The 26,956-nt window shown below is 45.9% G+C and overlaps 2 protein-coding genes across 2 annotated transcripts; one reads left to right on the forward strand and one right to left on the reverse strand.

The window, feature by feature from the left end:
• Positions 1 to 39: 39 nt before the first annotated feature.
• On the reverse strand, positions 40 to 16,045 carry LOC110293432 (histone H2A.Z-like). Its single transcript, XM_021161253.2, has 4 exons — positions 15,843 to 16,045; positions 6,238 to 6,433; positions 6,046 to 6,168; positions 40 to 60 (listed from the first exon to the last, which is right to left on the reverse strand). The coding sequence occupies exons 1-4, from the start codon at positions 16,043 to 16,045 to the stop codon at positions 40 to 42; spliced, it is 543 nt and encodes a 180-aa protein (XP_021016912.2).
• Pithd1 (PITH domain containing 1) lies at positions 15,916 to 26,487 on the forward strand. The gene is made up of 6 exons (XM_021159256.2): positions 15,916 to 16,241; positions 16,745 to 16,788; positions 17,161 to 17,238; positions 23,695 to 23,799; positions 24,848 to 24,956; positions 25,608 to 26,487. Exons 1-6 carry the CDS (start codon positions 16,044 to 16,046, stop codon positions 25,707 to 25,709), a joined length of 636 nt encoding a protein of 211 aa, XP_021014915.1. The 5' UTR covers positions 15,916 to 16,043; the 3' UTR covers positions 25,710 to 26,487.
• The last annotated feature ends 469 nt before the right edge of the window (positions 26,488 to 26,956 follow it).

A 26,956-nucleotide genomic window follows, 5' to 3' on the forward strand; every position in this document is an offset into this window, starting at 1 on the left:
AACGCACCCTGTAAGCTCAGCCCAGTGTGGAGGTGGGGTTCAGCCGATCTCCTTAGCGGTCTTAAGGGAGCAAACATCTTCAGGGGGACAAGGTGGACATTTTCTGTGTATGGTCAACATTCATGCAGGGACCAAAGGAAGATTGCCATCTTTCAGCCTCCCCTGGGAAGGCTTTAGCACTCTGTTGGCATTGGCATCCTGGACATTGTCTCCGTCATGTCAGACAGTATATCAGACAATACACATTCACTCAGGCCTTTACTTGCTTCTTTATTTTTGTTTTGTTTTGTTTGAGTTTTTTTCCCTGGCTGTCCTGGAACTCACTCTGTAGACCAGGCTAGCCCTGAACTCAGAAATCTGCCTGTCTCTGCCTCCCAAGTGCTGGGATTAAAGGTGTGCACCACCACTGCCTGGCTTTAATTGCTTCTTAAACGCCTAGCCTTAAATGGTTGGGGTTTCTAGCTAGAACACAGCAGGACCAGAGAGGAGTTCCAGAGACAACAACCAAAAAAACCCAACAAAACAAAACCAAACAAACAAACAAAAACCAGGGTAAGGAGCAATTGTCCAGGGCCTGCTTTGTGTCACTGTCTCTTGTGATTCTTGGAAAGCCTGAGGCTAAGTTAGTAACTTCATTGTTAGGAACTGTGACTATGAGGTGGGGTAGTATAGCCATGGTGAAATAGCTTCAAGGAGCAGAAAGGAAAGATTGGAAACTCAGGTTCCCAGACTACAAAGATTTGAGCCCCTCTGGCGCTTAGTCTTAGTCACGGGTATGAAAGGTAAGTCTCACTCACCCTTAGCATCCTAAGATCATAAAGAACTTGGTAAGAACCTGCCATGTTGGCCCTGACTGAGCCGAATAACCCTGCGTTTATCTGCTGGGTCAACAATTATCTCCTAGTTACCCAGTTCTGTTAGCCCTCCTCTTCTAAAAAGGAATTCTTGGCACTTGTCTTCGACTCCTCTTCCCTCCTTTCTTTGTTTAATGGATCTAGTTGGCAGTGTTAGAAGAGGCACATCAAAGCTAATTGTGGAGCAGTGTATCTGGTGAGTTACTGTACCTGGAGTCTGTAAGTCAGTTCTTTGGCTCTTACTTGTTGCTGAGCCTGCACCTGTATTAGATCTTGCCCATTAGGCATCTGGTCCATGCCAGACAACTTTTAGTCCCGATGCACTCTGGGTTCTCACATATGTGCTAGGGAGTCAGCCATATTGTTGCAGGGTGAGATAATATATAGCTCAGATTGGGCTTAAGTTTATAGTGATTCTCCTGCCTCCACCTCTTGAAGGCTGCGATTACAACCATGTGCCACTGTAGCTTGTCTTTTGCTACAATGTTGGTTCATTCTTCCACCTGTCACTGTTTTTTTTTTTTTTAAGTATTTGTTTATTACATGTAAGTAGACTGTAGCTGTCTTCAGACACTTCAGAAGAGAGCGCCAGATCCCATTTTGGATGGTTGTGAGCCACATTTGTTTGCTGGGATTTGAACTCAGGACCTTTGGAAAGAGCAGTCAGTGCTCTTAATCACTGAGCCATCTCTCTAGGCACCCCCCCCCCCGCCTCCGTCACTGTTTTCCTTCCACCCTTTCAACCCCATAACACTAGATAAAAAAGAGGATGGAGAGAAAAGGAAAGAGGTCCACAAATAATGGCAGAGTCAGAAAGGGTGACGCTATTGTTAGACTACTTCCTGCTGACTAGGGGCAACGAGTTCCTTGCAGCAAATTTGATCTTCATCATCAAGATATCTAATTTCTTGTTGTTTGCACGACAACTACTTAAATTATAACCAACAGCAACCAACTAACAACTCACAACCAACCAACAACACATACACACACACCCTCTGAAAATTTCTCAGGATTCCAAATGTCACAATTGCAAGAACTATCTGCATCTGTCAAATTTACCCCCGACCCCTCTTCCCTAGAGCATGAATCAAATCATAGCTACTGGACAATATGAAGCAGCCCCCTTTCCTACTTCTGTGATTAAAACAAAAACATTGGGGCTGGAGAGATGGCTCAGTGGTTAAAAGCCCTGTCTGCTCTTCCAGAGGTCCTGAGTTCAATTTCTAGCAACCACTTGGGGACTCACAACCATCTATAATGGGATCTGATGCCCTCTTCTGGTCTATCTGAAGACAGCTAGAGTGTACTCAGATATATGAAATATATAAATCTTTAAAACATTTTTTTTCTGTTTTTTTGTTGCTTTTTTAAGAAACAAAAATTCAGCCAGGCATGGTGGCCCACGACTTTAATCCCAGCACTTGGGAGGCAGGGGCAGGCGGATTTCTGAGTTCGAGGCCAGCCTGGTCTAAAGAGTGAGTTCCAGAACAGGCAGGGCTACACAGAGAAACCCTCTCTTGAAAAAAAACAAAACAACAACAAAGAAACAAATATTCCAGAATTCTCATTACATTTCCCCCTTTCTGTTTTTAAGCCATTAGTTGTGCTGTGTGTAGTGAGAAATAAGAAACAGAAATTTTAAATAAAATCACATTTTGGATCAGTGGCCAAGGCTTTCTGGAGACTTCTGCTCCTAATCTTTAACAGTTTTGATGATAGCTACAGATTTTCATTTCCTGTAGAAATGTAAATAAATCCACATTCCCAACAAAACACTTGCAGGCTTCCATTCTGATGTTAACATATCTTTGAAGTATATAGGCTGATTGAATTCCACGGGTTGTTTTCTCTAACCTTTCTCATTAACATTCAGAAAACTTTTAACTGAGCACTATTTAATCTATCCCTGGGAATCTTTATTCTTGTCCCTTTTTTTTTTTTTTTTTTTTTTTTTTTTTTTTGGTTTTTCGAGACAGGGTTTCTCTGTGTAGCCCTGGCTGTCCTGGCACTCACTTTGTAGACCAGGCTGGCCTCGAACTCAGAAATGCGCCTGCCTCTGCCTCCCGAGTGCTGGGATTAAAGGCGTGCGCCACCACGCCCAGATTTGTCTTTTGTTTTTAAGCATTTTTTTTTTTTTTCCGAGACAGGGTTTCTCTGTGTAGCCCTGGCTGTCCTGGAACTCACTTTGTAGACCAGGATGGCCTCGAACTCAGAAATCCACCTGCCTTTGCTGGGACTAAAGGCGTGCGCCACCATGCCCGGCCTAAGCATTTCTTTTAAGGTGTGATTAGAACTTTCTACAGCTAGTTGTCCTGTGGGACTGTGTGGCATGGCCTTAATGTGCTTCTTACCATAATGTGTGAAGAGTTGCCTCGTCTTACTGGACACATAGGTAGGGGTGTTCTCAGTCTTCATTTGCACAGGGATCCCCAGAGTAGCCATTAATTCCAGTAAATGTGTAATCACAGAGTCAGCCTTTTCAGAACTCAAAACAGTTGTCTGTTGAAACCGCAGATATGAAACAATGCTCTGATGAACAAACATTAGTCTTCCAATTTCTGCAAATTGAAATATCCATCTGACAGATGTCATATCTTTTGGTACCCTTAGAGTTACCGCCAACAGGTAATGGAGTTTGGTTATAGAGAGAACAAGTAGGACATTGTAGTATAAAATCCTTGGCTTGTGGCCAAGAGACAGAAAACTTTTTCTTAGCTGGGCAGTGGTGGCGCACGCCTTTAATCCCAGCACTTGGGAGGCAGAGGTAGGCAGATCTGAGTTCCAGGCCAGCCTCGTCTACAGAGTGAGTTCCAGGACAGCCAGGGCTACACAGAGAAACCCTGTCTCAAAAAACAACAAAAAAAAAAGAAAAAAGAAAAAACTTTCTTTAAACCTTTACTGTTAACATGTTTTTCATGAAATTTTGAGACTTCTAATACATTTCCTATTAATTTTCTTAATAGGAAAACAAATAAATAAATAATAGTCAGTTTCTTAATTTTCTTGTGCTAATAGACCCAGCAAGCCTGTATGAGGCCAACTGTGGGTGATGTGTAATGTAATTTTCTATTTCTGATTGCCTGTTGAGGTGGCATAAATAACAAAGTTAATTCTTTTTTTTTTTTTTAAAGATTTATTTATTATATGTAAGTACACTGTAGCTGTCTTCAGACACTCCAGAAGAGGGCGCCAGATCTCATTACGGATGGTTGTGAGCCACCATGTGGTTGCTGGGATTTGAACTCTGGACCTTCGGAAGAACAGTCGGGTGCTCTTACCCACTGAGCCATCTCACCAGCCCCAAAGTTAATTCTTAATTACCAGGGTTAAATTAAACAATTTCTATATGCAAAACAACCCTGCATATTGAGAGTAAATATATTAAGAGATTCAGAAAAATCTAATAGTGCCATAACAATTGCATACAGCTCTGATTTTTGAGCTGAAGTATATGGACTTTGAATTACTTTGTTTTTTTTTTTTTTGTTTTTTTTTTTTTTTGGTCTGCTTTAAAGCCTACCATTCCCAACTTATTTGCATCACTATAGAATATAGCTGCGTCAGGAATTGGCATTCCTTTTAGAACTCATGGGAGAAAGCAGCTAGTTGCGTTTATATACTGAAGACATTTGCTTTTAGGACATTTGCTGTTAATTTCTCCCAGATAGTTAGTCGCCAGAAGCTTTTGGTCCATCTTCATTGATTACCCATAAAGACATGATCTCGGCATTGGTATAAGAAATAATAAGGTACTACGATTTCTTCTGGGTCTGTTCCCAACAGTTGATATAGTTTTATTTTAACTTTTATGATTAGATCAGAAATTTTCCTATGTAAGTCATTAATTTTTTTACTTTGATTGGTGTTAAGAAAATCCATTCTAGCCGGGCGTGGTGGCGCACGCCTTTAATCCCAGCACTCGGGAGGCAGAGGCAGGCGGATTTCTGAGTTCGAGGCCAGCCTGGTCTACAAAGTGAGTGCCAGGACAGCCAGGGCTATACAGAGAAACCCTGTCTCGAAAAACCTAAAAAAAAAAAAAAAAAAAAAAAAAAGAAAATCCATTCTATAGCACTAACTTCCCTTTGCAAAATGAGTGCAGTAGGAGAATGATCTGAGAGCAAAATAACAAGACTCCACTCAAGCTTGGATCTGGAAGGGCCACATACACATCTTGCAGTCTTTTCCCAGGGTTCATTCTCTCTCTGCCTCAGGAGTTAATCACGTTGGACTGTTGAAGTTCGAGTCTCTTTGTAAAGTTTGAAATAAGTTACTTAACCCTTGAGTAGTTTATCCAATGGTAGGCCATAGCTAATTAATATCTCCCATTAATTTTTGAAAAATTGGCAACTGGGGACTGGAAAGATGGCTCAGAGGTTAAGAGCACTGGCTGCTCTTCCAGAGGCCCTGAGTTCAATTCCCAGAACCCACATCATGGCTCACAACCATCTGTAATGGGATCTGATGCCCTCTTCTAGCATGCAGGTAGGTATACATGCAGATAGAGCACTCATATACATAAAATAAATAAATCTTAAAAGGAGTTTGCAACTGGTCTCTGATTTGTACCTTTTGTGGTTGAATTTTTTTGTTGACTTTTTTTTTTTTTGGATATGCCCTTAATTGAGCTTACCCACCACAGTGGAAACAATGTCTGTACAAAACTAAATGCTTGTTACTATAATTTCTGCATCGCAATTAAAATCCAAACAGTTTTTTTTAAAAACAGTCAACTCAGCCAGGCCTGGTGGCCCATGCCTTTAATCCCAGCACTTGGGAGGCAGAAGCAGGTGGATTTCTGAGTTCACCCGACTGCTCTTCCGAAGGTCAGGAGTTCAAATCCCAGCAACCACATGGTGGCTCACAACCATCCCTAACTAACGAGATCTGACTCCCTCTTCTGGAGTGTCTGAATACAGCTACAGTGTACTTACATATAATAAATAAATAAATCTTTAAAAAAAAAAAAAAAAGAATATTTAGAGTCGCAGGGCATTGTGGCACACGCCTTTAACCCCAGCACTCAGGAGGCAGAGGCAGGCAGATTCCTGAGCTCGAGGCCAGCCTGGTTTACAGAGTGAGTTCCAGGACAGCCAGTGCTATACAGAGAAACCCTGTCTCGAAAAATCAAACCAAACCAAACAAAACAAAAAGTTTTTCTCAGAGTCCTGAGATAATAAGGAATCCAGGCATCCTTAGTCTTCTGTTGTCCTTTCTTCCCAATCAGTGATTTGTAGTTGTGTGGGGTGACACCACCACCAGCAATTGTAGCCTTGATCAGGGAATCCAATTCTTCATCTCCACGTATAGCAAGCTGCAAGTGACGAGGGGTAATACGCTTTACCATTAAGTCTTTTGATGCATTTCCTGCCAACTCAAGTACCTCTGCGGTGAGGTACGCCAGGATGGCTGCGCTGTACACAGCGGCGGTCGTGCCCACACGTCCGTGGCTGGTTGTCCTAGATTTCACGTGTCGATGAATACGGCCCCCAGGGAACTGCAAGCCGCCTCGCTGCGAGCGGGAAACCACCTTTGTCTTGGCCTCTCCGGAGTCCTTTCCAGCCTTACCGCCAGCCCTGCTGAAGCTCCGACAAGCGAGAAAGAGACGAAGCCAGGCGGATGCTCAGCGAGATCCCGGCGCCCACTCCTCTGTCGGACTGCGATTCAAACTGCCATTTTATTTTATAACACAAATAGTTAATAGAATCTCCTCTCTGTAGTTTTTCAGGAGCAATTTGTAAACCCCCATCATGGCAGAATTCTTTGTGTTTTCTTAAACATTTTATCTAAAGTATCTGCATCAGAATGAGCCAACAAACATTACCCATGTAATTATAATGGATTGAATCAATTGCCTGTGAATTATTTTTCTAGCAGGTGCACAAAATGTTGACATAAAGGTGGACTATTTAACATTCCCTGTGGAAGAATGTTCCACTAGTATGTGTATATATATATATATATATATATATATATATGTGTGTGTGTGTGTGTGTATGTATGTATGTATATATATACATATATATATATATTTATATATACATATATGTATATATACATATTTATATATATATATAAAAATATGTGTGTGTGTGTGTATCTATTTTTTTTTTTTTTTTTTTTTTTTGGTTTTTCGAGACAGGGTTTCTCTGTGTAGCCCTGGGTGTCCTGGAACTCACTCTGTAGACCGGGCTGGCCTCAAACTCAGAAATCCACCTGCCTCTGCCTCCTGAGTGCTGGGATTAAAGGCGTGCGCCACCACCGCCTGACAAAGAGAATAAATTTTTTATAAAAGCAACACATGGGTTTTGGCCTGAATGCGTCCTCTTCCCCTCCCCCATCAGTTCTGAAGCTGAAATCCTAAAGTCCAGTATGACAGTGTTAGGGGGCAGGGCCTTGGGAGGTAACTAGGTCATGGCAGCTTTAGCTTTGCGGAGAGGATATTCCCTGTATAAGAAGAGAAATGTGAGCCTGGCATGGTGGCACATGCTTATAATCCCAGCCTTCATAATGAGTTCAGGCGAGCCTGGGTTAAATGACACCATACCTAAAATTAAAATTAAAAAAAAAAAAATCAATCGTTTGAGAACTACTGCATTGAGTTTGCAACAGATAGTGGTTTATGCAGCTCTTGCGGGCAGGGCCAACCCGCAGGGCTGGGAGGACTCTCTCTCATCACGGGCCTGTGGGGGCTACTGTCACTCCATTACTGTTTAAGGAGATATGGCCCTTGTCCTCAAGAAGCCATACAGTAGAGGCTGGAGAGACAGTCTAGTGGTTAAAGAGAATTGCTCTTGCTGAGAACCTTGGTTTAGTTCCCAGCCCTCTTATGGTGGCTCACAACCATTGGTAACGCCAGTTCCAGGGGCTCTGATTCAGCCTCCGATGGCATCCAGGCACAAACACTGCACCTGCACGCATGGGCACTGTTAAGGTCTTGTTGCTTCTGGATGCGTTTTGTGGCACATAAGGCGGGGGCTTACTCTGTGGCCCAGGTTGGCTTTGCAATCATCCCGCAAGTTCCCTACTCTCAAGAGCTGGATTCCAGGCTTGGGCCTCCACGCTGGCTCAGGCGTGGCCAATATTTCTTGTTTTCAGTTTGAGTGGCGATCATGGAGGCCAGAGGAGGCCCTCAGGGGTCTTACTCTGCTGCTCTTGACCTTATTCCTCCCCCACACAGTCTCTCTCCTGAGCTAGGCTGGACCCCCCCCACCCAGTGCTGGGGTTAGAGGTGCAACTGTCCCAGTCCTGACTTTTTACACGTGTTCTGGGGATCTGAACCCCAGCCCTCTCTATCTCCTCTTTTATTTATTTATTTATTTATTTATTTATTTATTTATTTATTTATTTATTATATGTAAGTACACTGTAGCTGTCTTCAGACACTCCAGAAGAGGGTGTCAGATCTCGTTACAGGATGGTTGTGAGCCACCATGTGGTTGCTGGGATTTGAACTCTGGACCTTCGGAAGAGCAGTCGGGTGCTCTTACACACTGAGCCATCTCACCAGCCCCTCTCCTCTTTTTTTGTTTTTGTTTTTGGTTTTGTTTTTGGTTTTGGTTTTCTTGAGACAGGATTTCTCTCTGTAGACCAGGCTGACCTTGAACTGAGAGATTTGCCTGCCTCTGCCTCCCCAGTGCTAGGATTAAAGGCGTGCGCCACCACATCTGGCTCAACAGCTGTTGTGCCACCACATCTGGCTCGACAGCTGTTGTCTTCAAGCTGCAGAGATACACTGTGTGCTTGTCTAGAAAACTGAGGTTCAGTTCCCTGCTCCCACATGGTTGCCCCCAACTGCCTGTAACTCCAGTTCAGGGATCCAGTGCCCTCCTCTGGTCTCCATGAGCATCAGGATAAATACGCAGATACACAGTCTCATAAAATACCCATGCATATAAAAATAAAAAGTAAAAAAACAATTCCCGCCGGGCGTGGTGGCGCACACCTTTAATCCCAGCACTCGGGAGGCAGAGGCAGGCGCATTTCTGAGTTCGAGGCCAGCCTGGTCTACAAAGTGAGTGCCAGGACAGCCAGGGCTACACAGAGAAACCCTGTCTCGAAAAACCAAAAAAAAAAAAAAAAAAAAAAAAAAAAACAATTCCCGTTTTCTAGCTTCACTGAGAAGAAAGAGAAAGGTGGACCCAGACTTGGCTGTTCCTGAGGGATGAAAATGTTTGCAGAGGAGGAGCCTGGGAATGGGAAAAAGAAGAAGTTTGCAACCTTTCCGTTTTGTTTTGTTTTTCTTTTTTTTTTTAAAGATTTATTTATTTATTATATGTAAGTACACTGTAGCTGTCTTCAGACACTCCAGAAGAGGGTGTCAGATCTCGTTACAGGATGGTTGTAGCCACCATGTGGTTGCTGGGATTTGAACTCTGGACCTTCGGAAGAGCAGGCGGGTGCTCTTACCCACTGAGCCATCTCACCAGCCCCTGTTTTGTTTTTCAAGATAGGGTTTCTCTGTGTAGCCCTGGCTGTCCTGGAACTCACTCTGTAGACCAGGCTGACCTCAAACTCAGAAACCCCCCTGCCTCTGCCTCCCGAGTGCTGGGATTAAAGGAGTGCACCACTATTGCCCAGCATGCAAACATTTCCTATCCACCCCAGGGCAGTCCTAAGGTCCCTAAAATTCCCATTTGGTCTGGTGACATGGCTCAGCAGATAAGAAGTGCTTGCTGTCAAGCTGATAACTTGAGTTTAATTCCTGAAACCCACAGAGTAGAAGGGGAAACCAAGTTCAGCCAGTTGTCCATTTCCCTCTGAATCCACATGTACACAGTGCTATTTCCTCCATAAATAAATGTTTCCTCCATAAATAAATGTAGACACTCCTACAAGACAAGAGTGGAGACAAGGGTCTTTGTTGCCTTTCCATTGCCATGAGAAGACACCATGACCAAGACAACTTACAGAAGAAAGAGTTTATTTGGAGCTCACAGCTTCAGAGGGTCAGTCCATGCCCACCATGGCAGGGAACATGGCAGCAGGCAGGCATGGCACTGGAGCAGTAGCTGAGGCCTTAAATCTTGATCCACAGACACAGGTAGAGAGAGCTAGCCAGGAATGGGAATGGAGTTTTGAAACCTCCAAGCCCCTGCCCTCTCCGGTTGACACATCTTCTCAAACAAGGACACACCTCCTAATCCTTCCCAAACAGTTCCACCTACTGGGGACCAAACTATATGAGGCCATGGGGCCATGTGGAGTGCAATCACTCAAACTACCATTCGAAGCCTCTCCTCTCTTACTTGTCTTTGTTCATGTTTCTTATCACAGGATTAAAAAACAAACCAGGGGCTGGAGAGATGGCTCAGTGGGTAAGAGCACCCGACTGCTCTTCCGAAGGTCCGAAGTTCAAATCCCAGCTACCACATGGTGGCTCACAACCACCCGTAATGAGATCTGATGCCCTCTTCTGGTGTGTCTGAAGATAGCGACAGCTACAGTGTATTATATGTAATAAATAAGTAAATAAATAAATCTTAAAAAAAAAAAAAAAACAGACCACTGCACAGAAAGCCAGGAAACTGAATGACATCATGTTTCTTCAATATGCTGAATGAGCCGGGCAGTGGTGGCGCACGCCTTTAATCCCAGCACTTGGGAGGCAGAGGCAGGCAGATTTCTGAGTTCAAGGCCAGCCTGGTCTACAAAGTGAGTGCCAGGACAGCCAGGGCTACACAGAGAAACCCTGTCTTGAAAAACAAACAAACAAACAAACAAACAAACAAAAATTCTGAATGAATTTATCCACAGCCAAATAGCCAGCTTCACAGCTTCAGTACCATGCGCCATGTGTGCCTGTGTGGCAGCCAACCTCTGAGGTGGCCTCTGATGATCTCTGCCACCTTTATGATGCAGTTTCTCACACCCTAAACATGTCTGCCTCATTGAACCATGGGCCACTGCAGACCTGACAGCGTGGGATGACCAAGCTTAGCTCATAAAAGACACTGTGGCTTCTTCTGCCTTGCCTTGTCTTGGGGTCACTTGCTCTGGTGACAGCCAGCTACTGTCAGATTATGGGTCCACTTGGAAAGGAAGCCAGGCCTGCACAAACTTTCTCTCATCTGAGTCTTCTACCTTGGACCTTTAGGTGACTTCAGGCTCCTGAGAGACCTCAAGTTAGAAGCCACCCAAGGAAGCCACGCCCAAATTCTTGACTCAGAAACTGAGATAATAAGTCTTAATTGTTGTTTGACGCCATTAAACCAGGGAGTTATATAACCAAAGAGACCCAGTTTTAACAGAAGGGAGGTGGGCAGACCTCAGGTATTTTTATAGCCTAAGCAACAAAGTCTATCTCTCCATCTTTGAGTTTGGACTCATCTATGAAACTGGTTTTGACTAGGGAATCATAAACAAACCACAGAAGCAGAGGTTAAAAAGCGACTGTGCTTAGCCAGGTGTGGCAGGCAATCCCTGGGACCCCCAGTATGCAGAAGGTGGAGGTAAGAGGAGTGAGTTGAAGAGGCCAGCCTGGGCTATCTAATGAGACTCATTAGATACAAAATAAAAACCAAATACCAACCAGACTACAGATCAGGCCAAAAAGGTGGTTCTGGTTCAAGAGTAGAAATGCTTGCCACCAAGTTTGATGACTGTGTTAGAGCCTCTAGAATTTATATGGTAGGAAGAACTGACTCCTGTGAGTTACACACACACACACACACACACACACTTTAAAAAGTAAATGTGATCCTGGAAATTTGGTGACTTCATCTTTTATCTAAGCTAATGTCCTCCCTGCTAGCGCCATGGGTCCCACATCCCAGACAGCCAGCCTAACTAGACTCAAGCTAATCCCAGACTTTCAGCGCATGAGACTGCGGCCCAGGAAAGAGCTACCCAGCTAATCACAGACTGATGGGAGAGACAGTGCTGTTTAAAGCTCCGTTTGGGGGTGAGTGTTCATGCCTCTAGCTAATTGACTCAACACAGAGACTTCTGTGTGTCGCCCCTTTCTCTCCTCTAGGGTGTTCTGGGAGGATGTGTTTCAAGATTCCTAATGGGTGATCACAAAACTGGGTCACTTCCTAACCTTGTCTGGACTCAGACAGCTTAATTCACCTCTTTCCGTCTCTGTTTTCATCATCTGCAAATTGGAGATCACCCAAGTTCGAGCCCCTCCCCCTTAAAGTTCAGGGGAGCTGGCTCGTGGGGAAAGTAGGATCCTTGTTCAGATCCCAATGCCCACGTGAGAGCTGGACTGAGGGCCTGCGGTCCAGTGCGGGCTGAGGGCATGTGTTTGTGTCTGTGTCTGTAGTGCGGGCTGAGGGCATGTGTCTGTGGCCCAGTGCAGGCTGTGGGGTCAGGACAACTCTCCAGGGAGTCGTGGCCAGCCTGTCTAGCTGAAACAGTGTATTTCAAGTTCAATGAGACACCCTGACTCTCTTGTTTTAAAATATTTATTTATTTTATATATAAGAGTACACCAGCAGGGCAGTGGTGGTGCACACCTTTGATCCCAGCACTTGGGAGGCAGAGGCAGGCAGATTTCTGAGTTCTTGGCCAGCCTGGTTTACAGAATGACAGAATGAGTTCCAGGACAGCTAGGGCTACACAGAGAAACCCTGTCTTGAAAAAACCAAGGAAAAAAAAAAAAAAAAAAGAGTACACCATAAGCTGGAGAGATGGCTCAGCACTTTTATATATATGGTGAGTATTCTCTCTCTATATATATATTTTTAAAATAAAATAGCTGGGCGTGGTGGCGCACGCCTTTAATCCCAGCACTCGGGAGGCAGAGGCAGGCGGATTTCTGAGTTCAAGGCCAGCCTGGTCTACAAAGTGAGTTCCAGGACAGCCAGGGCTATACAGAGAAACCCTGTCTCGAAAAACCAAAAAAAAAAAAAAAAAAAAAAAAAAAAAAAAAAAAAAAAAAAAACTCATCATATATATATATATATATATTTTTTTTTAAATAAAATAGCTGGGCGTGGTGGCGCATGCCTTTAATCCCAGCACTTGGGAGGCAGAGGCAGGCGGATTTCTGAGTTCGAAGCCAGCCTGATCTACAGAGTGAGTTCCAGGACAGCCAGAGCTATACAGAGAAACCCTGTCTCGAAAAAACCAAAAAATAAATAAATAAAATAAAATAAAATAAAATAAAGACTACACTGTCTGTCTTCAGACACACCAGAAGAGACCACTGGGTCCCATCACAGATGGTTGTGAGCCACCATGTGGTTGCTGGGATTTGAACTCAGGACCTCTGAAAGAGCAGTCAATACTCTTAACTGCTGAGCCATCTCTCTAGCTCCAAGACCCTGTCTTTAAAAAAAAAAAAACAAAAAGCCAGAAAGGTGGCCCAGCAATTACAGCACATGCTATTTAGTTGCAGGACCCAAGTTCAGTTCCCAGCATTGACACTAGGTAGCTCACAAGCACCTGTTACTCCAACTCTAGGGATCTGATGCTTGCTCTGTCCTCTGCAGGCTCCTGCACTCCTGTGTACCCAGGCTCCCACACACAAATTCTTTAAAATGTACAAAAAAAGTTGGGTCTGACCTCCAAAGTCAACTTGTTTCTTCCACACTGGCACACGTGGGTATGTGAATCTGCGCACACACACACACACACACACACACAAACACAATGATGCACACAGGAAGAATTGCATATTATACTTAGGACAATGCCAGAGACCATTATGGACAAGCAGGAGTAATTCATGACCTTGAGCTGTTCTGAAGGAGAATGCAGCTTGCCCATTAAATGGAAGAGCATGTCCGAAATACATCTGAATGGACATGTTTGGGGGCTGTTCTTCACTAACTTAGTTTAGGCACTCCCGAGACAACTGTGAAGGGAAAGAAGGTCTTCAGAAAGGTCTACAACTTTCTCAGTACCCTCCGGGTTTCTCACCTGGGTGAAGGAGGAAGGAAGTACAATACTTTGTTTTTGTTTTTTTTTTTTAAGATTTCTTTTTTTTTAAGATTTATTTATTATTATATCTAAGTACACTGAAGCTGTCTAGAGACACACCAGAAGGGCGCTTCAGATCTCATGACAGATGGTTGTGATCCACCATGTCGCTGCTTCGATTTGAACTCAGCACTTCCGGAAGAGCAGTCAGTGCTCTTAACCACTGAGCCATCTCTCCAACTCTGACTTTCAGTTCTTTTGACTTCGACAATATGAAAGTCATTCCATGTGAACACAAGACTCAAAATGGAAACCAAAGGTCCTTGACGTATCAGATGGGATGGCAGCCTAAGGGTAGGGGTTCAGTCACCTGCCCAGCACCACACTTCTAGTAAGTACCAGTGTTTAGACTGCACAGAGGTAATGAACAAATTGTATACTTCACCTGTGTTAGCCATTCACTGCACTGTGTTGTCTGTTTTGGTTTTGAGACAGGGTCTATTTGCCTAGCATGACCTTGAATGTGAGATCTTCCTCTCTGTTGTCCTTGCTGGTCCGTTGCCGGCTTTCCAGCCAAAATCACCACACCCATGTGTTTTGTTTGTTTGTTTTTCAAGACAGTGTTTCTCTGGATAGCATTGGCTATCCTGACACTCGTTTTATAGACCAGGCTGGCTTCAAACTATGAAATTGGCCTGCCTCTGCATCCTGAGTGCCAGGACTAAAGGTGTGTGCCACCACCTTACATGTTGAGTTGTTTTTTTTTGGGGGGGGGGTTGAGACAGGGTTTCTCTGTATAGCCCTGGCTGTCCTGGAACTCACTTTGTAGACCAGGATAGCCTCGAACTTAGTCTGCTTCCCGAGTGCTGGGATTAAAGGTGTGCTCCACTGTGCCTGGCTTTTTTTTTTTTTTTCAAGATTTATTTTATTGATATGAGTACACTGTAGCTGTCTTTAGACACACCAGAAGAGGGCATTGATCCCATTACAGGTGGTTGTAAGCCACCATGTGGTTGCTGGGAATTGAATGCAGGACCTCTGGAAGAGCAGTCAGTGCTCTTAACCACTGAACCATCTCTCCAGCCCACATGTTGAGTTCTTGAATCACATTCTTCATTTACTATTCAGTGTGACTACTCAACAGATACTATCCTGTCCACGGAACAGAGGAAAAAGACTCAGAATATGAAATGGTGATATTTTCCTAGTGTCACACCTTCAGGGACAGACCCAGCATTTTCACCCCAGGTCTGGTGGTAAGTATACCTTCTTTCAAGAAGGTAGCTGTGGGCTATGAAGATGACTCAGCGGCTAAGAGCACTTGCTGTGGAAACACAAGGGCAGAGTTCAAATCCCCAGCAGTCACATAAAAGCCAAGCACAGGCCCAGCAGCAAGCCCAGCTTTGGAGGGTGGAGCCTAGAAGCTCGCTGACTAGTTAGCCTAGTCTAAATGGTGAGCCTCGAGTCCGGTGATACTGCATCCAAAAAATATGATGCTGCTGAGCAGGATGGCCCATGCCTTCAATCCCAACGCCCCGGAGGCGGAGGCAGATGGATTTCTGTTGAGTTTTATGCCAGTCTGATCTACACAGTGAGTTCCAGGCTCACTAGATAGTTCCAGCCAAAACTAGGTAGTAAGACTTTATTAAGGGAGAGCGCGAGATAAGCCACAGAAGACACCAAATAGATAGATAGACAGACGATAGATATATAATAAATGTAACTAACGAAATCTAACACTAGATTTGGTGGTGCGTGCCTTTAATCCCTGAATTTGGGATTTGGAGGCAGGAGGGTCAGGAGTTGAAGGTACATGAGGTCAGCCTGGGGCATATGAGAAACGGCCTTTAAAAATATGGAAGGAAAGGCGGAGAAAGGAGACAGAGAAGGAAAAAAGGCGGGAGAAAATAGGGGGTAGACAGATGAGGTTAACAGGGCGTCAGGGGGAGAGAGGAGGCAAGCTTTGCTGTGCTGTCGGCCCCGCCTTATCCACCACTCGGGAGAAAGGTGGCCGCTAGGGAAGAAAGCGCACGCTTTGGCTCAGGAGGGGAGGATTCGCGTCCCTGCCACGCGTCCCCAGCCCTACAGTTTCCACGCTTGAACGGTACCACTGAGCGACACCGCCAGCGTCCAGCTCTGCTGGCGCAGGTCCACGTCAATCCCTCCCGGCCCCGCCCTCTGGGCCGCGCGCGCATGCGCCGCGCAGGGGCGCCTTTTACGACGCTTCGGTGGCGGCGCTTGGCGGTCGGCGCGGAGCCGAGTGAGCCCCGGGTGAGCGGCGGTGCCGAGGGAGTCACAGGCGAGCCGACGGGCGGCGTCGCCATGTCGCACGGCCACAGCCACGGCGGGGGCGGCTGTCGCTGCGCCGCTGAGCGCGAGGAGCCGCCCGAGCAGCGCGGCCTGGCCTACGGGCTGTACCTGCGCATCGACCTGGAGCGACTGCAGTGCCTCAACGAGAGCCGCGAGGGCAGCGGCCGCGGCGTCTTCAAGCCGTGGGAGGAGCGGACGGACCGCTCCAAGGTGGGCGGCCCGGGAGCCCCGAGGCCTCGCAGGGTAGACAGACAGGGAAACTGAGGCCCAGAGGAGCAAGGTGGGCGCTTTGCCTCCCTTCCGAGGCGGCGAGGGCATGTGAGGGAGGAGAGCAGAGAGGACTGCTGTCTCTCCCTCTGACCATTGGTCCAGATGGCCGTCCGATGGCCTCACCTGGCCTGGGGTCGCGATCCATACTTCTAACCTGGAACCCAGACCCCTTTGAGAGCCATTTGAAGGTTCCCCAGAAGGGTACACAGAAGCACTGGTCTTTTAAGTTCGCAGCCTGGGAAACCCCCCATTAGAATCCCTCTAAGAGGGGCCGTGGTGATTAGAACACGGAGACTGGGCATCTCCCAGCTCTGAGGATCTGGCCACGGGTTGGTGGGACAGGTCCATTTGCATCGCAACTCAGTTTGTAGAACAGGGAGGCCAGAAGCCTGAAATTGTAGTTTCTCAGCAGATATCTGTTGCTTCCTCCCCATGCACCGCAGTTTGTTGAAAGTGATGCGGACGAAGAGCTCCTGTTTAATATCCCGTAAGTATCTCCTTGGTGCTTGCCTCAGGCAAACTGGGCTGTACCCAGTTGTCTCTTCTGATGGCTTCATTTGATGGCTATGTCAAGAGTGCACACCTGTGTCTAGAAATGGGCTAGATTTCCTTTGGTGGGTTTGAGAAAGAAAGTATAGGAGCTTGTGTGTGTGTGTGACTGCAAACAGATGCATTTGTCGAATTAATAATTGAGGTGATTAAATTTCTTGGAGGTATGGAATGACAGGGACTTTGGAAGGACTACAGGTGGCAGATGAGTCAGCTGAGCTAAAAGGGAAGGGTCTTGACAGAGTCACACGGCTGCTGGCCCTCGGGGTTCAATCCCAGGTAGACAACCTTCTCTTTGGAATTCTGGCAGGTTTACGGGCAATGTCAAGCTGAAAGGCGTCATCATAATGGGCGAGGACGATGACTCGCACCCCTCGGAAATGAGACTGTGAGTAGTGAGGGCTGCGGCCCTTGGGAGACTCCCACCTGGCTTTTGCTGGTATATTTTATTCCAGGGATATGGAGATGGCTCAGTGGGTTAGAGGGCTTGCTGCATCAAGTATGGGGGATCAGAGTTCAAATCCCCGACATCCAGGTAAAAAAAAAAAAAAACCACTGGTAGGCCACCATTCTGTGGACAGTGGAGAGAGCAGAATTGCAAGGGCTTGTTGGAGGTCAGCCTAGCTCCAAGTTCAAAGAGAGACCCTGTCGAAAGGGAATAAGGTGAAGAGCGAGAAAGGAGGACACTTGACAGCCACCATTGACCTCTTTATGCATATACCACACACACACACACACACACACACACACATTGGGCAGGCTGGCTGTGGCAGTACACACTTCAATCCTAGCACTCAGGAAGATAAGGCAGGAGAATTATGAGTTCAGCAACAGGTTGGCCTTGTTCTTAGTTACATTGAAATGCATGTAGGGCTTCTTGAATTAGTTACATAAATAATTTAAGATATATGTATATGTGTGTATGTATATATTCATATATACATACACACACGTGCGTGCGCGCCTTCATTTTTGTGACAGGATCTCTTGTCTTCTGAACTCCTACCTCCCAAGTTACAAATGGGCGCCACCATGCCCAGGTGACTTTCCTGTGAGACAGATTCTCGTTATGTAGACCAGGCTGTCCTGGAAGTCACAGAGATCTGCCTTCCTCTGTGTTCTGAAAGCTACCCTACCCAGCTGACTTTTTTTGTGTGTTGTGTGTGCTGCTGGGGATAGAACTCATAGGCCTTGTGAGTGTGAGATACCTGCTCTGCCACTGAGCCTCATCCCTGGCCCGATGACTGTCTTGGCGTGAACATCCTTGGGGCCAGCTGCTTATCTCTTCCAAGTGCTGACGTGGCACCATTCACTGAGAGAGTGCAAAGCTGAGGCCTGCTGGTGATGACTTTGCAGTTTCCTTAACCTAGCTGCAGGTCCCAAACGGTCTGTTTCTTTTTTTTAAATACAGGCACACATGCAAGCACTCAGATACATGAAATGATAACTGAAGGGACCGGAGAGAAGAGAGAGGGTTCAGTGATTGAGAGTTCTTAACGCTCTTGCAAAGGACTCAGATTTGATTCCCAGCACACGCACCAAGTGGCTCACAGTTGCCTGTAGCTCCAGTCCTTGGTCACCTGCATGCATGTGATGCATGCACACAAGCCTACACAGACACACACATAATAATCTTTTTTAAAGTTTTTATTTATTATTATATGTAAGTACACTATAGCTGTCTTTAGAGACACCAGAAGAAGGCATCAGATCTTATTAGGGATGGTTGTGAGCCACCATGTGGTTGCTGGGATTTGAACTCAGGACCTTGGGAAGAACAGTCAGTGCTCTTACCCGCTGAGCCGTCTCACCAGTTCCCCACATAATAAATCTTAAGAAAAAAAATAGAAGCTAGGTACAGTATTTCATGCCTATAATCTTAGCACTTGGAAGGCTAAGATAGGATTGCTGAAAATTTTAGACTAGTTGGGGCTATATAATGAGCTCCAGGCCGATCTGGGCTACGGAATGACACCCTGTTGTAACAAAACATTTGTAAAAGTTTTAATATAATATCAAATTCAATTTGGAGCTAAGGTTGTGTAGCTCAGTGGGAGGGGACTTAGCACAGGTGAAGTCCCAGGTCCAGTCCCTGTCACTCTTGGAGAGGATCAAAGTTCATTCCTGGTGCCCACACTCAGTGGCTTACACTCATCTGTAGCTCCAACTCCAAGCTATCAAACACCTTCTTCCGGCCGCCTTGTTGCACACACCTGTAGGTGTTCACCCACACAGAAACACACATAAATAAAAACAATAAAACCAATCTTTCGAAGCTTGTCTCTGTGGAATCATTTGAAGGGAAGTGGGTGTTTGATCTGATGCTTTTTGGATACTTAGTTCCTGGGGGCAGGTTGACTTGACTGGAGCAAGCTGCTCTCTCCCTGTGTCTCTCTGGTTAAGAGTATGGTCTGTGGAGCAAAGTGAGCTAGCTCATCCTTGCTAGCAGCTCCATGACTTAGAGACACTGTTTATCTCTATGCTTTGATTTATCTCATGGATATGTGTGTATGCCTGAGACTATGTAATTATGCATGTGCACCACCTGTGTGCAGTAACCTAGAGAGGTCAGAAGAGGAGGCTGGCCGGGTGTGGTGGCGCATGCCTTTAGTCCCAGCACTTGGGAGGCAGAGGCAGGCGGATTTCTGAGTTCAAGGCCAGCCTGGTCTACAGAGTGAGTTCCAGGACAGCCAGGGCTACACAGAGAAACCCTGTAAGAAGATGCTGGATCCCCTAGAACCTGAGTTACTGGTTGTTGTGAGTCACCTTGTAGGGACTGGGAACCCAAAATGATTGCTCTTAACCTCAGAGACACAGCTCCAGTCCCTTAGTGTTGCCCTCTTTCTCCCTTCCTCCTGCCCTCTCTCTCTCTCCCCTTCCACTCCTCTCTCTTCCTTTCTCTCTCCCTCCTTCCTTTCCTGCCCTCCCTCCCCCCTTTCTTTCACAGGGTTTCTCTGTAGCCCTGGCTGTCCTGGAACTCCCTCTGTAGACCAGGCCTGCCTGGATCTGCTCCCTGAGTGCTGGGATTGAAAGTATGTACCACCACACCTGGCAGGCCTTTGGTTGGTTGGTTTTTTAATTGTTGTTTTGTATTGTCTTTGTTTGTTAGTTTGTTTTTTTGTTTGTTGGGGTTTTCAACACAGGATTTCTCTGTGTAGCCCTGGCTGTCCTGGAACTCATTCTGTAGAGCAGGCTGGCCTTGAACTCAGAAATCTGCTTGCCTCTGCCTCCAAAGTACTGGGAATAAGGGCGTGCACCACCACCCGGCGCTCGCTCTCGTGTGTTTTCTCTCTCTCTCTCTCTCTCTAAAGATTTATTATATGTAAGTACACTGTAGCTGTCTTCAGACACACCAGAAGAGGGCATCAGATCTCATCACAGATGGTTGTGAGCCACCATGTGGTTGCTGGGATTTGAACTTAAGACCTCTGGAAGAGCAGTCCATGCTCTTAACCACTAAGCCATCTCTCCAGCCTAAGTAGATTTTCTTAAGGCTTTGTTTTGGTTTTTCCAGAGGGGAATCTTATTCTGTAGCATATACTGGTCTCAAATGTGTGGCTGTTTTCCTGTGTCAGTCTTCCATGCCTGGTAGTCAGTTGTTAGCCATAGGAGTCCTGCTGTCCTACAGGGCACCAGAGGGTGTTACTTCCACCTAGCTGCATCGTGTACTAGTTAGCTTCTTCCTCTGTGCTCCAGCACACCTCAGGCTCTGGTAGTCGCTTCTCTGCTCTTGTGTCTGTGAGGTCAGCCTGCTTTGCTCCTGCATGTGTGAGAGCATTCATCATTTGTCTTGTGTTATTTTACTTAGCGTAATATCCTCTAAGCTTGGCTACATTGCATCAAATGACAGATTTTATTCTTTTTATAACTGAATAGCGTCCCATAGTGTACTTATGTCCCATTTTCTCTCTCCATTCATCTGCTGAGAGCACTGAGGTTGGGTCTGTTGGACACTGAATGGCACTGTAATAAGCAGCAGATGGCAGTGGGCGTGCACCTGGCTCCCGGCTCCCGGCTTGGCCCCTTTCCTCTGGGTATTTACTCAGTAAGGGAATTGTTAGATCAGATGGTATTTCTGTTTCCTGTTTGCTTGGGTTTTGTTTAGTTGGTTGGTTTTTAAAGAACTTCCCATAATGACACCTCTAGTTTGCATTCCTGTCCACGATGTTGTGTGTTCCCCTTTCTTTGCTTCCTCGTTAGTGTTCGTTTCTTTTTTCTTTCTTTCTTTTTTTTTTTTTAAAGATTTATTTGTTTATATATGAGTACACTGTTACTGTTGCTGACTTCAGCTACACCAGAAGAGGGCACTGGATCCCATTATAGACGGTTGTGAGCCACCATGTGGTTGCTGGGAATTGAACTCAGGACCTCTGAAAAAGCAGCCAGTACTCTTAACCACTGAGTCATCTCTCCAGCCCCTAGTATTTCTTCCTTTTCTTTTTGGTAGTAACCATTCTGAGAGGATAAGATGGTAGATAGCCCCTGGTTTAGATTTGCATTTTCTTGGTTAGTGACTCTGAACATTTTTTCTTATTCCTGTTGGCTTCTTGAATAGTTTCTTTATGGGATTTTGGGACAGGGCTTACTGTATAACCCAGATTGACCTCAAACTCGGGATCTTCCTGGTTCTCAGTGCTAGGATTACAAGCATGTGTCATCACAGACAGTTTGCATGTTTTTTTGAGAAGAGTTTTCAGGTCCTTTGCCTGCTCTTTAATCAGATTATGTTCTCTTTTGGGCTTCAGTTGACTTCCTTGTGTGCTTCGGCACACTGTTCACCAGCTTGCTGCACTGTCTGTCTCTCTGAAAATGGAAGTCTGGATGTTTAACTACAGTGCTGCCCTGCCTCATAATGCTGCTCGTGAATGCTCACTGTCATTACCGTGCTGTGGACAGGTCTCAGAAACACTTTGAAGCAAACACCTGCCTTCTTTAGTGACACACATTCTGCTGCAGTGAATGTGTCACTCTTCCTTTGTGGGTGTGTCAGTCAGATACCTTGAAGTGACACGGAGCTGAGCGCTTCAGAATTTGTTAGTTAATATTTTCTTTACTGGCAGTTTCTTTTAAAGATTTATTTGTTTATTTTATGTATATGAGTACACTGTAGCTGTACAGTGTACAGATAGATGGTTGTGAGTCTTCATGTGGTTGTTAGGAATTGAATTTAGGACCTGCTTACTCCGGTCAACCCCATTGACTCCAGTCAACCCCCACTCTCTCAGTCCCTGCTCGCTCTGACCCAAAGATTTACTTATTATTAGTAAATAAGTACACTGTAGCTGTCTTCAGATGCACCAGAAGAGGGCATCAGATCTCATTATGGGTGGTTGTGAGCAACCATGTGGTTGCTGGGATTTGAACTTAGGACCTACAGAAGAGCAGTCAGTGTTCTTACCTGCAGAGCCATCTCTCCAGCCCCCCTTTACTGGCAGTTTTATCTTAACTTTCCAAAGCCTTTTATGAGTTTGTGGTCTTATTATGTACTCTTTTTTTTTTTTTTTTTTAGGTTTTTCGAGTCAGGGTTTCTCTGTGTAGCCCTGGCTGTCCTGGAACTCACTTTGTAGACCAGGCTGGCTTCAAACTCAGAAATCTGCCTGCCTCTGCCTCTGCCTCCCCAGTGCTGGGATTAAAGGCGAGCACCACCACACCCGGCCTTTACATACTGTTTTGAATTAGAACCCCCTGATTGGGGCTGGAGCAATGGCTCAGCGGTTAAGAGCATTGACTGCTCTTCCGAAGGTCATGAGTTTAAATCCCAGCAACCACATGGTGGCTCACAACCATCTGTAATGAGATCTGATGCTCTCTTCTGATGTGTGTCTAGACAGCAACAATGTACTCACATAATAAATAAAGAAATCTGGCTGGTGAGATGGCTCAGAGGTTAAGAGCGCTGACTGCTCTTCCAAAGGTCCTGAGTTCAAATCCCAGCAACCACATGGTGGCTCACAACCATCCATAATGAAATCTGATGCCCTCTTCTGGAGTGTCTGGAGACAGCTACAGTGTACTTACATATAATAAATAAATAAATAAATGTTAATAAATAAATAGATCTCAAAACAAAACAAAAACCCTCATTGTAGTATTTTAAGAAACATTGCTGGGCATTGTGGCATAAGCTTTTAATTTCAGCATTTGAAGGCAGAGGCAGGTGGATTTCTTGAGTTCAGGGCCAGCCTGGTCTACCTAGCAAGTTCTAGGACAGCCAAGGCTATATAATGGAGAGACCCTATGTCCAAAAGAGAAAGAAGAGAGTGAGGGGGAGGGGGGAAAGGAAAAAAAAAGGAGGAAAGGATAATATGACGTTGTTCAGTGCTGTTTTGCTTGTTGAGCTGCCTGCTCTTATCTATAACTGTGTCTCAGGTGTTTCTGCAGAGTAAGCTGCTGTATTGCCTCACGTCTCGGTGCGGGCTGAATGTGCCGAGTTCATGCTTCTCTGGGCAGCCCCTGCCTGTTACCCAGGATCTCAAGCCACTCAACAACGCCCCTAACTTGGGCTTTGGAGCCTAGCTCTTTTCTTGCTTCTCCTTCCCAGTCTCCCTTTCTTTTCTCTTTTTTCTTTTAAGGTGGGATCTTGCTCTGTTGCCCGAGGTACCCAGAATGAACTCTGCCTAAGCAGTCCTGCTTTGGTCTCCTTCATAGCCAGGGCTGCCGGCAGGCTTTGAGCTTTGTAGTCATCGGACGTTTGTGTGTAAATGCCAGGAGAGTGCCATTCTGATCCTAACTTGGATCTTTTGATGGAACTGAAGCTAGCTAAGTAGTCATCAGGGAGTTTTAAAACACTGAAAAATTTCATAATGTATATCCCTTGACATTTCTTCTTTTTTCTCCCCATCAGGTACAAGAACATTCCACAGATGTCATTTGATGATACAGAAAGGGAGCCAGACCAGACCTTCAGTCTGAACCGAGACGTTACAGGAGAATTAGAATATGCTACGAAGTAAGCGTGGCACCCCTCCTCCACTGCCTTTCCTTCATTTCTTTCTGGAGATGGTCTTGATCTATAGCCCAGCCAGCATTGAACTCTGTCCTCCTGTATCTGTCTTCCCGGAGGCGTGCTGCCTGCTCGTGGCTCTTCACCTGCAGTGAGCGTGCAGCCTGTGTGCTTGCCTCTGTGCTTTGTCCAGTGTCCGAATCTCTGAGTATTGGAAATGAGTTAAAACAGCAGAGAAAGCTTGATCCTTGGCGTGGCTGCTCTTGGCAGAGATTGTTGACTTTGAAGTAATGAGCAGTCCTGGGTGAGCAGCTAGTATGGCTTAAGAAAGGTATTTACAGAATTCCTCTGCAAAGTAGGCTTAGGCGGACTCAGTCACCTGCACCCACCTGGTCCCTTCTTTAGTGAAATCAACACAATAAGCATGGCTTAGAACCCTGCTTTGTCACCCACCTTCCTGTTCCTTGACATTAGGAGCACTGTCCTTTCTTTTTTTTTTTTTTTTTTTAAGATTTATTTATTTTGTATATGTGAGTACACTGTTGCTCTCTCAGACATACTAGAAGAGATTCCACTACAGATGGTTGTGAGCCACCATGTGGTTGCTGGGAATTGAACTCAGGACCTCTAGAAGAGCCATCAGTGCTCTTAAGTGCTGAGCCATCTCTCCAACCCACCTGCCTTCCTTCCTTCCTTCTTTCTTTTTTTTTTTTCTCCCAGACAGTCTTGCCATGTATCCTTGGCTGGGCTGGAATTCACTTGTTTAATGTCACCAAGTTGACGTTAAACTTGTAATTCCCCTGCCTCTGCCTTCTGGTTATAGTGATGGCATATGCCACATGTCTCTCTGTCCTTCCTGCCTCAGGCCAGGTCTGACAGGTGCTTAGCACATGGTTGCTTCATTACTTGCTGCGATGAAGGAGCCTTGAGATGAAGGAGCAAGTGTCCTGGTATTTGCCTGCAATTTGCACTGAACTGTTATCGTCCCTGGTGGCGAGATGCAGACCATGTGGTAACCTGTGTCTTCTCTCCTGCTTCCTTTTCCATCCTCTAGAATCTCCCGATTTTCAAATGTCTATCATCTTTCCATTCATATTTCAAAAAACTTTGGAGCAGATACGACGAAGATCTTTTATATTGGCCTGCGGGGAGAGTGGACTGAGGTAAAAGAGATTGGTAAATGTGTGTCTACACCATGGAGCGGGCACGCCAAGGGCAGGAACAAGGGAGGGGCTGGCTGCTCCATCTGTTCACGATGTTCCTTTGGTTTGTTTGTTTGTGTCGGGCTGTCATTATATAGCCACAGGTGGCCTAACACTCATTATGTGGACCAGTCTTGCCTGGCTCTCACAGATCCACTGCCTCTGCTTCCTCAGTACCTGGCTCCTTTAGATTTCATCATAACTTCTTCAGTGGATAGACTATAAGTTTTCTTTTATTATTCATATATTTCAATTTCATGTGTGTATATACATGGTTATATGTGTGTTGTGGTATGTGTATTTTGCTACAGGGCTCTCTTGCTTAGCACACAGGAAGCCATGGGTTCCACCTGTCACACATTCTTGACAATCTCTTGTTCTGGGCACCAGCAGTAAAATGATAAGTTCCTTAGACAAGTTCCTGTTCTTGCCTGGATTTTCTCAGCTGCTGAGAAGCCTTGAGAGTAGATAGTGGTCTTTGCTGGCTTCTCAAGATGAAAGGAGTCCGCAGAGGGAGCATCAGACGGTTCCCGAGGCGGGAGCCTGCGGAAGCTGCTGCAGGGTGTGTGCTTTAGAGGCCACTGACCACCTCATGTCCACCTTTTCCTGTAGCTTCGCCGGCATGAGGTGACCATCTGCAACTATGAAGCGTCAGCCAACCCAGCAGACCACCGGCTGCATCAGGTCACCCCGCAGACACACTTCATTTCTTAAGGGCCAGCTGGGGCTCCCTCAGATGCGCTGTTAGTGAAGATGTGCGACCACCTGCTGGGAAGGACAGAGGATGCTCCAGCAAGAGTTGCCTGCCACAGCTTTGGCCAGGCTTTGTCTCGGGGTTGCTGCAGGAACCTGGCCTGTGGAAACCGCCTCACCACCAGGAGCGGTATGGGTGCCAAGGGACAGTCTCTCTCTAAGGCACTGCAGAAACTGGGTCTTAGGCTGGGGGGCATCTGTCAGTCATGAATAATGCTCACTTTCCAGTCTGTGGCCACGGGATCCCACGTGTCTTTTTGCTTGTGGCAGATCTTTTGTGTGGTTTGTCCTTTTTCAAAAAGGACGCTTCCCTGACCATAGGAATCCTTCTGAAACCCGAGTTTTGTGTTTGAATCAGCCATCAGGAGGGTCTCCAGCTAGAAACACAGGTCCCTGCTTGCTCCTCCTCCTGTCATTGCTCAGCATTCGTGTCAGGGTGCCTAGCTGGTGTCATATATCAGACACAAGTGTCCCACAATGGTGGTTGGAAAGGAAGGAGTCTCCTGGCGCGTGCCTGCTTGGGGAAGGCCTTACACAGCCTAGCCAAATAGTTGCAAGTCCTTTCCCTGTGTGGGTGAAACTGAGACAGTAAAGAGTCCCCTTGGGACCTCCTTGGTGTTTCCCTGCTTCTAACTCGTGTTATAAACCCAGTGCTGGAGTCTGGAGACCTTGCTCCTTCTGTTCATGGCTTTCATTCATGGTGACTAATGAGCTTCCTAATAAATCCTTAAAGACTTAAGGTCTGTCTTTTCCTCTATGCTCTTGGTAGTGCTGTGAAACCTATATCTCACTAGCAACTGAATTGAACTTGAATCTTGTTTGCTTTTGATCTAGGTATATCATGCATGTCACAATTAAATAAAGACTACATCAGTTTCTCCAGGAAGGGTTCAGCCTCTGCATTTTGTAAAAAGGATGCTGAGGTTAGAAAGCTAGGTTCCATTTCTCACAAGGGGGAAGTAACTTGTGGAGTTACATGTAAAAACAAGGGAGGCTGTGGGCTGGAGAGATGGCTTGTTAGTTCAGAGCACTTGCTGCTCTTCCAGAGGCCCTGAGTTGGCTTCTCAACACCGGCATGGTGGCTCAGTACCAATTGTAACTCTAGTTCCAGGGGATCAGATGTTCTCTCTTGGCCGCTGTTGACATTTCATTCACGTGGTACACAGATGTAACATGCAGATGAAACAGCCATACACACACAGCAATCT

Source organism: Mus caroli, unplaced genomic scaffold (assembly GCF_978045245.1).
Source record: "Mus caroli unplaced genomic scaffold, Mus_caroli_1 scaffold_6, whole genome shotgun sequence".
Taxonomy (NCBI): Eukaryota; Metazoa; Chordata; class Mammalia; order Rodentia; family Muridae; genus Mus; species Mus caroli.